This window comes from Danio rerio, chromosome 18 (genome assembly GCF_052040795.2).
Source record: "Danio rerio strain M-AB ecotype USA chromosome 18, GRCz13ab, whole genome shotgun sequence".
Taxonomy (NCBI): domain Eukaryota; kingdom Metazoa; phylum Chordata; class Actinopteri; order Cypriniformes; family Danionidae; genus Danio; species Danio rerio.
In genome coordinates, this window is record NC_141038.1 from 6581654 (window position 1) to 6594552 (window position 12899).

The 12899-nt window shown below is 31.5% G+C and overlaps 2 protein-coding genes and 1 long non-coding RNA gene across 30 annotated transcripts in view; all 3 read right to left on the minus strand.

Moving 5' to 3' along the window:
- The window catches only part of zbbx (zinc finger, B-box domain containing), a 90917-nt gene extending 84362 nt beyond the window's left edge, over positions 1-6555 (minus strand). For 12 of the 27 annotated variants that reach the window (XR_015514571.1, XR_015514568.1, XR_015514562.1 and 9 more), the window contains exons 1-3: positions 6529-6555; positions 4549-4665; positions 2890-3003 (exon numbers count right to left, since the gene is read on the minus strand). Coding sequence is in view for 11 of the 27 variants with exons in the window: in XM_087292811.1 (XP_087148937.1) it covers positions 2890-3003; positions 4549-4610 (176 nt within the window). In the remaining 16 variants the exon portion in view is untranslated. Of the gene's footprint in view, positions 1-2889; positions 3004-4548; positions 4666-6283 lie in introns of all 27 variants that reach the window. The other 15 variants (XR_015514569.1, XR_015514561.1, XR_015514567.1 and 12 more) reach the window with 3 other exon arrangements.
- golim4a (golgi integral membrane protein 4a) overlaps positions 1-12899 on the minus strand; it is an 836478-nt gene that overhangs the window by 471942 nt on the left and 351637 nt on the right. The gene's annotated exons all lie outside the window — the stretch shown is intronic.
- LOC103909111 (uncharacterized) overlaps positions 10194-12899 on the minus strand; it is a 90187-nt gene continuing 87481 nt past the window's right edge. The window contains exon 16 of the long non-coding RNA XR_015514622.1: positions 10194-10531. This is a non-coding gene — a long non-coding RNA (uncharacterized LOC103909111). The remainder of the gene's footprint in view (positions 10532-12899) is intronic.

Consider the following 12899-nt stretch of genomic DNA (forward strand, 5'->3'; position numbering starts at 1 on the left):
GTTTGAGTTTCTTTCTTCCGTTGAACACAAAAGAAGGTAATTTGAAAAAAGCTGAAACCTGTAACCATTGACTTCCATAGTATTTGTTTTTTTTTCTACTAAGGAAGTCAATGATTAGGGTTTTCGGCTTTTATCAAAAGATCTTCTTTTGGGTTGAGCAGAAGAAAGAAACTTATAACAGTTTGGAACCACTTGAGGGTGAGTAAATAAAGTCTTGGGTGAACTATCCCTTTAAATCAGGGTAACTGCCAGCCCGGCGGCCATTTACAGCCCCAATCCTCTTTCCGTCCAGCTGCAATGGACCTCAAAAATATAATAAGCTTTGGCCCCTTAAAATATACATTTTTGAATCACTATCATTGCTATGCAGTCACATAGAGGCGGTTTTGACCCGCCACCTACTGGACATTTAAGGTACAGCACTATGTATTTGGTTAGTTTTACTGATGGTTTTGGTTACTTTCGGTGTGCGGTCGAGAGTAACGCACATGCAGATTATTTCTGTGGCTGATTTAAACGTTGAAATAGATGTCTGTAAGTGCTCTATTTTTACTAAAGCTCTGTTTTTTAAGCTTCTGTTGTAAATATGCAAGTGTCATTTGATTATAATCTGTTTTATATCAATTTATATCAAGTTATTTATTTAACCTAATGGTGGAGTTAAAAATGTTTGGTGCTTTGTTGGATTATTTTTAACTTCTATTGGCGTATTCATTAATAACTCAATCCGTTGGAATAAATATTTGGTGCTTTGTTGGGTTATTTTTAACCATTATTAGATTATTTATTTAATAACTCAACCAGTTGGGTTAAAAAAAAATGAATTTTAACAGTCAACTGATTTAACCGACACAGAACAGGCTGGAAGGGCATCCACTGCGCAAAAACTTGCTGGATAGGTTGGCGGTTCATTCCGCTGTGGCGACCCCGGATTAATAAAGGGACTAAGCCGCCAAGAAAATGAATGAAGAAATGAGAACAGCTGTATTAATATACGTGCTTAATGTTATTTTTGTATTGTAAAGTTTATTTAAGCTTAAACGCAATAATATTGTTATCTTTTTTATCAAATTACCTCTTCATGTAGTGTTTTTTACATCGGTTTGATCAGCACTCTTAATTATTGATGATACAAACGCTCTTCATAGCCGATCTATATTAAACAGATAAAGGTGTCTGGAACTTAAAATGTAATGGAAATAAAGCATTTTCAATATTTTTTTTTAAACTGCATGTTTTTATTTACACAACCATTATATAAAATTAATAGTAGTAATAAAAGTAGCAATAATAATACTAGAATGGAAAAAAAATACATTTAATCAAAATAACCCAGTGCATTGGGTTAAATAATAAAACCAATTGCATTGGGTTAAAATGACCCATAGTTTAGAATGTGCTATAGTTGGGTTATATGTTGGGGTATTTGTAACCCAACTATTTTAACAGGGCAATATTCGATCTCATTTAATAGATTTTCCTCGTATGCATATTAAGATATTGATAAAAAAAATGTGCAAAAAAAATTGCTGCTTGAATTGAACTTGTTAAAGTAAATGTCAATACATTTATATGTTCCCATTCTTTGTTGTAGTTTTACAAAAAAGTTAGATATTGAGAAGAGCAATTACAAGTGAAGTCACTAAAGTTACCCAAACTGCTTACTGCGGTTCTTATGCTATCTGTTAAACTTTTGATTATGCAACAATTAGTTGGGACAAAAAAATAATAATTATAATGCCAATTATTTGTAGTATTTTCATAGCAATTTAAACTACCCCTTCAATATGTACAACAAGAAACCAAAAGCTCAAGTTTTGACTGTATAGGAATGACAGAGACATAGTTCAGCAGCTGTGTGACACAAAAAAAAAAATGTGCCAACTTGCATTAGCACAAGTGACAGGTAATGGCTGAAATATAAACATCATGTCTGTGATCCTAAGATGCATCAATTATGTCAGGTTTCCACTTTTTATTGTGTTTCATCGGCCATCCGATGAATTGCAAGTCACTGAAATAACCCCCCACCAATTTGAGTGTGAGACTTCTGCTTTAAATACATATCTCTACACAGATGGGAGATCAATGTGATAACTTAATGTTGTGGTAAACACAACAGGTATATTTACCCCAAAGAATAAAGTTCATGGATTGACTGGAATTACATAGAATAAAAAGAGAATTAAATCAACATCAAGAGTATATAATGACTCGGTTATCAATATTGGGTTAACGTTTTAAGATGTTATTTAGCCCTGGGAATAATTTTCTGTACATTTTAAGAAGTGAAACTTACATTTTGATCAGTTATTGGTGCAAATTTCATCCCAAAAAAGAAGAGAGCGGTGATAGCAATGGGTTCAACTCCCAGGAAATGTATGAACTGTTGAAAAACGTGCGCATCCTCCAGCATACAGTAAGTCACTTTGGATTAAAGTGCCTGTCAAATAAATAATGTATAGCTTCAGGATAGCTGCATCCTATGGACCACTTTTATGGAGATGTTTGTTGTTTTCTTGTCCCTTTTTTTAGAGTCTGACAGCTGTGGTCACTGTAAACTGTCACTGTATGGAAAAACCTTGAAGAACAAAACAGCAGCTACCAAGTTTTAGGAGGATAGAAGAAACTCAAACGCCGACAGAATATTAATTTTGCGTCAGAATTATTCACTGGAGTTGCTTTCACACCTACCTTCATAATCTCTTTCACCTGCTATCTCGGTCTACGTTTTTTTTTTTCCATTCTATTCATCGGCGTTTCATTGTTTACATTTCCTCTTTTATCTCCAACTCTCTGTCACAGTCATTGTTTGGCTGGTTAATTTATTCATCTACTCACTCATTCATTAATTCAACAAGCTGTCCCTCCCATTGCTGTTGTACTCACTCTCTCTCCTCTTTCTCCTGGTTCATCCGCTGTCTGAGCTTCTCCAGTCTGCTCTCCATCTCCTTGGCATGTTGATCCAGCTGCACTGTTTCCATACGCAACTCTCGGAGATTCCTGGGAGAAAAAATACTTATATGTTATGCCTTAACTAATGTACATACACTGTACAGTTGAAGTCAAAATGATTAGCACTAGTGTGGTTTTTCTTATATATTTCCCAAATGATGTTTAACCGAGCAAGGAATTTTTCACAGTGTTTTTATATATATATATATATATATATATATATATATATATATATATATATATATATATATATATATATATATATTTTTTTTTTTTTTTTTTTTTATAGAGAAAGTCTTATTTGTTTTATTTTGGCTAGAATAAAAGCAGTATTTAATTTTTAAAACCAATAAGGTCAATATTATTTTTTGATTATCAACAGAACAAACCACTGTTATACAATGATTTGCCTGATACCCTAACTTGCCTAATTAACCTAGTTAAGCCTTTAAATGTCACTTTAAGCTTAATACTAGTATCTTGAAAAATATCTAGTAAATTATTATTTACTGTCATCATATAAAAGATAAAAGAAATCAGCTATTAGAAATTTGTTATTAAAAGTAATATGTTTAGAAATGTGGTAATAAAAAATAAATTAATAATTCAGGAGAGCTAATAATTCTGACTTTAACTGAATATATTCCACCTCAAGAGCACCAGAAGTGTTCATCAGCACATTATGAACATGGTGAGTACATTGTATTTATATTTTGATGCAAGTACACAGTAGTTAAGGCCATCGAATATAAAGTTATCACCAAATATATTTTATCACAGTATAATCACTATGGTTTAGAAAATGGCAATAAAATATGACAAAAACTCTGCGTTTGTGCTAGTACAAATTCATATTGATGAGATGAATTTTGATACTTAACTTTTTTTTAATTGGTATTTAACGAATCCATCCATAGTAGTATATAATACAGACTAAGAAAAAATACAGTGTCTAAGTTTTCCTATTTTACCACGATCCACTCAAAATAAAATAAAATTAAATAAAATGTATGAATTAAAATCAAACATATCCTCTGAGTAAAAAAAAAAATCGCAAATAGAAAAGAGTAAATAAGATTTAAAAATTGAAATTATGAAAAGATAGCTTTTTTCGAAAAGGTACAGTATGTAATAAATTACCATCAACAAAAAATAACTCTAAGAACTGTTAGAATGATAATAATAATAATAATAATAATAATAATAATAATAATAATAATAATAATTCCTCACATTTATTTAACGCCTTTCAGGGCACTCAAATCGCTTTACACGATGGGGGGAATCTCCTCATCCACCACCAGTGTGCAGCATTCACCTGGATGACGCGACGGCGGCAGCCATTTTATATTATATCTGAACATTTTTTGCTTTAAATGTACAGACTTTCAGAAACCAATGTGACTTTTTCATATTATACGTCAATATGCTTAAGACAATCATTCAGCTGAATACACAAAATCATGCTATTCTGCTAAAACGAACTACTCTAAACACTTGGACTGCTTCCATTTGCAAACACGACATGAACATGCTAATAATGAGAAAAATCTGAAGCATGAAAAGAAACTCAAGGGAACCAACTGTTCAAACCTGACATTTAACTTCATTGACTTGGGCTTGCTGGGAAGTACCACAAAGTTGTTTAAATTCATGCTGCTCTCTGATCAGACTGTAAGCTTCACAGGCAGTAATTTCCACTGAAGTGTCCTGAGAAAATAGAGTTCTGAGTGAGAAATGCACAGCGCATAACAGGACACATTTCACTGAATTACCCTTTACAATAAAAGCACTGTAATGGTGTCATAGTTTAATGGTAAAATAGATCATAATTTCGTAGTTACAGCAAGGTAACTAAAATACATTTGACATAAAAGACCAGCCATTGAATAGTACAGAAAAAATAAGTCTATTTTATTACCAAAGTTCAAGCATAAGTACAGTTGAAGTCAAAATTCTTAGCCCCCTTTTGAATTATTATTTTTTTTTTTTATATTTCCTAAATGCTATTTAACAGAACAAGGAAAATTTCACAGTATGTCTGATAATATTCTTTCTTGTGGAGAAAGTTTTATTTGTTTTATTTCGGCAACAATAAAATTAGTTATTAATTTTTTAAACACCATTTTAGAACAAAATTATTATCCCCTTTAAGCTATTTTTTTCCGATAGTCTTTAAATGTCACTTTAAGCTGTATGGAAGTGTCTTGAAAATTATCTAATAAAATATTATGTACTGTCATCATGGTAAAGATAAAAGAAATCAGTTATTAGAAATGAGTTTTTAAAACTATTATGTTTAGAAATGTGTTGAAAAAAATTCTCTCCATTAAACAGAAATTGAGGAAAAAATAAATAAGCGGTATAATAATTCAGGGGGGCTAATAAATCTGACTTCAACTGTACGTTACCTAGCGCAAAAAATAAATAAATAAATTTAAAAAAAAAAAATATATATATATATATATATATATATATATATATATATATATATATATATATATATATATATATATATATGTGTGTGTGTGTGTGTGTGTGTGTGTGTGTGTGTGTGTGTGTGTGTGTGTGTGTGTGTGTGTGTGTGTGTGTGTGTCTGTGTGTTATTAATTTAATGCCACAAGAACAAGATGCATTACATTTCACATAGTTTTCTGGAAGAGAAATATATTGTAAAAATAAAACTAAATAAAAAAATACATTAACATGAAATTAAATGTTTTCAGAGCATTACATGTTTTCAGTGCTTTTTGTTTTGTGATTGTTCTAAAAGATTTACACATAATTTGAAGTCATTCACAAAATGGGAAAAGTTTGGTTTACATTGAGCTTACGTAAGTTATATGGTATTTTCCTAATAGCAAACAAATGAAAAATATGTTGTCATTTACAGTTTAAGTTTTCATTATTAGAATAAAACAGTAAATCAAATAAACAAATCTTATTCTACATTTTTTGTTAATAAACAATTATAAATCTTTCCATAATATTGTTGTGTAAATACAATAAAAAAGATGCAAATTGTTTCTTTTTCTTGACCACAAAATTCGCACATACATGAAATATTAAGTTTGAATCTTTCCAAAACATGTTTTGTATGGTACATTCTATGAAGTTATAGATGTAAAACTTGTTTGTCAACTTCCAAGCTTTAACTCAAGAAACATTATTAAATAATGAAAGCCGAAAATATCTTGCTGTAGGTGGAGACAACGAGCAGAGAACATTCCTTATAACCATATTGACTATCTGAATATTATTTATAGGTTTATTAACATAACCTACGTCACATAAGCTGATAGAAACAATCAATGTGTTGAAATAGTACCTTTCGGTTTTTGTGGATTTCTGTTGTCAAACCTTTAAGGTTAAATAAATATCAGAGGTTATTATTCAAGGGTGTTGCCTCATTAACTTAAATAGTCTTATTTCCTTCACATTTTGGCGCCAGAATGATTACAATATCTTCAAAAATAAAGATATATTCAAAGGATCTAATTGTTACTAACGTCCTGAGCAAAAACATAGGCTATTTTACCAACAATTTGACTGTTATCAAAATGTCACACCTACCTCGCGAATTAGCTTGTGAAAACTGTTGTGTGTGTGTACATCTGTCGTTATAGCAACACGTCTCATTCTCGCGACAGCGTGCGGGTTCCATGAGACGTGCACGCGTAGGTGCTCGTGCAGCTCGTGCACAAAGAGGACGACAGAAAACGGCCATGGGAAAGTCAGCAGAGTGAGTTCAATTTGAGCAGCAGATACTCGCTTAAATTATTCATTTCGATTCAGTTTTCCACCAAAATGTAAGTGCTTTTTTAACATGGTGTATGATATTAGTCCTGCTAAGGAGTTTTAGGATTATTAACAATTTTAACAAATTAAGGTGAAACGATCATGTTCAACTTTTTTTTTTATAACAAATGAAACATTTACATTACATTATATCACATTACAAACCAGGCAGCAAAACAGAAATGTATCTTTTAAACAGATTCACAGTTTGACAGCTTCCTTGTTAGTAGATTTAGAAATGAAAGACATGTAAAGGTTTAGATCTTCAAGAAAAAACTGAAAGAAAGGTTTACGCTTACAAAATTTACACTTGTGTATAAAATATTTGGACAAAAAAAATAGGATTAAATAATCATCTTAAAATAAACATCTAGATGTTTAATCTCATGGTTATATCCTAAAACAACATTTTCATATTTTAACATAACATCAGGAATTATACCACTAAATATACCTAAAACCTTTGTCTCAAAAAAAATTTGGTATACTCACAATTCCAAAAGAGGTGAGACATCTTTGATTTGGTGATCACAGAAGGAGCAATATACATCAAAATATTCAGAAACAAACCTTTTGTAAAAAAAAATATATATATACATACATACATATATATATATATATATACATACACTTTTGTAGGATATCACCTATGTATTATTTTAGAAGACACTCCACAGATTTTATTTTACATTAGGAATTTCTGAGGTAAGGTCCATTTTCCAGTTATTATTACCTATATGTCTGATCCAGTAATAGACAGCATTAGGACAAGAGATTATCTCAAATTCTAATTAGCTGTAATTAGATGTTTATAATGGGACAAAAATTCCTCATATTTAAAAGGCACTCTTCTGATATTAAATAATTGTCGAAAATAAATTATAAATTTTTTTGCCCAATTATCAAAGTAAATGGACTTATTTTTGTACAGTTGATCTTTGTTGTGCCAAATTATATAATATAATTATGTGGGGAAAAGTTGTGCTTGTAGATTAAAGACCATGATAACAGACATTGTTTATGAAACAAAAATAGTTTGGATGGAATTTTTTTTAGGGTTATAATTACACAAGAGCAAAGAATTTAAATCCCCTAATTTAGAGAAAAAGAAACAGTATTAAATTCCACAAAAAGGCAGGATTTTAAAGATGCTAATTAATCCAATTAATTCTGAATGTATAATTAAGATTAGCAAAACTGATGAAATTAAGACAGCCATTTTCATAATTATTCAAAACTACATAGTTTCTAATATAGTGTTTCTTATTTTTCCATAAAAAAATTAACTTTTTAGTTTTTTTCCAAAATTGGCTAGAAGTTATCTGCACATCTGATCTTCATATCTTTTGATACAACAATGTCTAGATAATTAACTTCGTCTTTCACTGGAATGCCATCTATACTTGCCAAAGAGCAATGTTTTATTGACAATAACTCACATTTATTAATATTTAAATGCAAGCTTGATCATGTTTTTAATGTAATTAAATCTGTTTGAAGAAGTTTTTTTTTTGTTTTAAAATGTATTAAAACCCAATTTTATGGCTTTAAAGTAGTAAAATAGAAAGAATATTTAATGTAAATATTTTTATTTAATATTTGTTTAATGAGTGAGTGTTTCATAATCTATACAGTGTATTTTGTTTTTAATAACATTTCTTTTAGATGTATGGATGGATGGATGGATGGACGGTTGGATGGATGAATAGATGGTTAGATGGATAGAGATGAATAGATGGATGGATGGATGGATGGATGGATGGTTAGATGAATAGATAGACAGACAGACAGACGGATGGATGGATGAATAGATGCTAGATGGATAGAGATGAATAGATGGATGAATGGATGGATGGATAGATAGATAGATAGATAGATAGATAGATAGATAGATAGATAGATAGATAGATAGATAGATAGATAGATAGATAGATAGATAGATAGATAGATAGATAGATAGATAGATAGATAGATAGATGGGACTTATTATTATTATTATTACTAAAACTCATGAATTACATTTGATGGTATGTAACCAGTAACAATGTTTTGCAAATCATAAACAATGCATGATCAATTATTGTTGATATTATTAATATGCAAATACACAAATAAAAACAAACAAACACCAAAAAGAACAGTGTTACAACAGTGAAACCACAGTCTGGAGCTCTGTTCAGTTGTTTTCACTTGAACCCTGAGCTTGCATTGTGTGAGCAGTTATTAAAAGTTTCTCGAACGAAAATAAAAGCAGAGTTTTGCTGTTTTCTCTGTGTTTGGCAACTCTAATGTCGGTGCTAATGAAGTCCTGACGTACATCAAGCGTCCTGCGGCTTTTTCTGACACAGAGGAGAGAGACCTCTGTTGCTCCTGTAATTACGGACAGCTTGATTTCCCTAATTAAAATCATTTCAGCACTAAAATCAAATTTCATGTGGATGGTTTGATTGCAGTCATAAGAACCGTCATTAAAGCATCAGCACCGTATGTCTCAATTAGTCTACAAAAATTAGTCTACTGTTTTGTTTTCACCAGAGTTTCGTGTCAGCCATTTCACTCGTATACATTTATTTTCCTTCATCAAATTCAACGACAGGTTTAAATGTATTCATCTTTATGTAAAATTACTGGAATCTGCCTGGTTTGGTTGTTTTTTTTTTTTTACAATAAGCAAAAAATGATGACTATAATGCATCTTCATCAGGATTTACAGAGCGCTAAAATGTCATTCAGGGCAATTATGATTAATGTAGCAAAAATAATGTTACGCATATTTAGAACAGCATAACAAATAACATTTAACTTTGCCACTATCAGTTTGTCACCAAGAATCTTTTTGTAATTTTGTATTTGTAACTTATTATTTTTAAGTAAAGATCAGAATAAGTCTTTTTATAACTTAAATACAACCACTAACCGGCCACTTTATTAGGTAGATTTTACTAGTACCGGGTTGGACCCCCTTTTGCCTTTAGAACTGTCTTAATCCTTCATGGCATAGATTCAACAAGGGACTGGAAATATCCCTCAGAGATTTTGCTCCATATAGACATGATAGCATCATGCAGTTGCTGCAGATTTGTCGGCTGCACATCCATGATGCGAATCTCCCGTTCCACCACATCCCAAAGGTGCTCAATTGGATTGAGATCTGGTGACTGTCGAGGCCATTAGAGTACAGTGAACTCATTGTCATGTTCAAGAAACCAGTCCAGGGTTTAACGCTAAGGATTTTTTCTACTGGGCCGATCGGGCCAGTGGTTGAGATTTTTATTTGCCCTGCAAAACTTTTCACTGGCCCCAACAACAACAAAAAAGTTAATATTTGGTATTTCTTAGCCACATATTTTAAATAATGTCTTTGAATATAGAATTTAAACAATTTAAAAATGTTAATAAGTGTATGATGAGCAAAATTCAAGATTTTATGCAAGCAAAAGAGCGGTATGGAAAATTTATTTTTCTTAATTTTGTAACCATGCAATTGTCTGCTTCCAAGACTTTAGAAACCCACTTTTTGTGTACTTTTTTTTTGTAACTTTTTTTTTTTATATCTTTTCACTGTACTGGTTGCTACCAGGTTACGAAAAAAATAACGTGCTCATCGTTACTGGCCGATAGGGGCCAGTAACAATCCTGTCTACTGTCCCGAGCTTCTTTCACGCTGGCCCCGGGCCACCGGGCAGTCCTTATTGTTGAGCCCTGCAGTCTGAGATGATTCACACTTTATGACATGGTGGATTATCCTGCTAGAAGTAGCCATCAGAAGATGGGTACACTGTGGTCATAAAGAGATGGACATGGTCAGCAACAATACTCAGCTGTGGCATTAATACTGTAACGTTCGCTTGCAGAACGTATTTTGGATAAGTGTGTGCGTTCGTTTGTATGTGGGTGTGTCGTTTCATGCATGTGTTACAGGTACGAACGGCATTGGAGGATCCGCATTTCGTGCTGATGACGTTGGCCGCTGACGCTGGGTTTGCGCCACTAATCGCTGGTTGGCGTAGCGTTTAAAAGCCGAGCCCAAACTGCAATGGCGATCTCTCTCTCTCTCTCTCTGTCTGTTTCCTTCTCGCCACTTCTCGCTCTTATTCTTTCTGTGGGTCTCTGTGAGGACAGTCTCTCTTGCGAGGGCTAGTCTGAGAGAATGTGTTTTGCTTGTTTAATGCTCTTGTCTAAAGTTTGCGATTTAACAATGTTTGTGAAATTGTCCAGTTAACTGACATGTTTGAGTAATGCCTCGGAGAGGTGTAGGAGTGAGTAAGTCTCGCGATATACATATACAACACTCAGATTGATATTTTGTATTAGTTCACTAGGTTCAGGAGAATGTGCTGTTTTCTGTATGTTTTGTTTTTAGTTAGAGTAGTTTAGTTAAGACGTTTGGTACGTTGAAGATGTTTCTTTTCATGCTTTTCTTTTCATATTTAGTTTAGTTTGGTGAAAACAGTTACTGAGTTTTGTTATATTTATTTCTTTGATTTAAGCACATTCAACTACTTCCTCTCCCCCCAGGTAATTCATTATTTAATCATTGTAAATATATTTCTTTCACTGTATAATATATTTTCACTGGTTTTCATTGGATATATGGGCAATAAATAATTGCAGTGTTATTTGGTTTTCAGTTTATTTCTTTCTCCATCCGCTTGTCACACACATTAAACTAATGTATGTTATGTCATTTACTCCTAGTTTAATATTAACATCTAAAAGGATGTAACAAATACAATGTACAATTACTACTAATGGGGGAAATGGCTGTGTCATATGGAACTGAGGGTATTTATAGTGGCTTAGAAATCGTCTGATTGGTGAATCATAGATTGAATAATGCGGGGCCGGCTGCAAGCAATCATAAGCACTTAATCCTATTGAAATTAGTTTATAAATAAACTTTACTTTGTGAACAACAAAACTCAAATTGGTATGGATAAAATATAGGGTCAACTATCCCTATAAAATGATTGAGATGTACAGTGCTCAACATAATGACAGAACAACCCACATAAAACCTAATCCAGCACAACCTATTTTGAAAATTAATATTTGTATCCATGTCTTAGTGAATATGGGTCATGGTGCATTTGAACACAACATATTAAATAAACGGATATATATATTAAAATAATATTTTAGTCACCGAACATGTTTAGAAATAGAATTTACATTGATTCGAAAAAAAAATTACAAACTACAATTTTTTTAAAAAAATGTAATTAAAAATCTAATAATAATAATTTTAAAAAAATTGTCCCTCTTGAACTTTGCTCTTTTTACATTTTTTATTTAATATTTTTCCCTAACATAAATATGGCTGTACTCATTTTAGAAGTTATTTTGTTAGACAAGCTCCAGATTTAGCTTCAGTGCTGACTAATTTCATGTATATATGCACAAATGTAATATTGTAAAGCTACCTAGAGAAAATTAGAAAATCTAAATGAGAGATTTATGAGGGGTGTACTTATACAGTTGAAGTCAGAATTATAAGCCATTTATTAGTCCACCTGTTAATTTTTTTCCCACAATTTCTGTTTAACAGAAAGCTGATTTCTAAACATAATAGTTTTCATAATTCATTTCTAACAACTGATTTATTTTGATTTTTGATTTTTTTTTTTTTTTTTTTTTAGATTTATTTTATCTTTGTCATGATGACAGTAAATAATATTTGAGTAGATATTTTTTCAAGACACTTCTATACAGCTTAAAGTGACATTTAAAGGCTTAACTAGGTTAATTAGGCAGGTTAGGGTAATTTAGGGTAAGTTATTTTATAATGATGGTTTGTTCTGTAGAGTATAAAAATATATAGCTTAAAGGGGCTAATAATTTTGACCTTAAAATGGATTTAAAAAAAATTGAAAACTTTTATTCTAGCCAAAATAAAACAAATAAGACTTTCTCCAGAAGAAAAAATATTTTCAGACATGCTGTGAACATTTCCTTGCTCTCTTAAACATCATTTGGGAAATATAAAAAAAAATAAAATAAAATTCAAAGGGGGGCTAATAATTCTGACTTCAACTGTAAATGTTAAGCACTGTAATAATTATGTTGATGTAATTATTAAATTGTCCAACAGCATTGATGCGCCAAGCCACGTCGATATTTTGGACCTGAACGATTATTAAAATCTC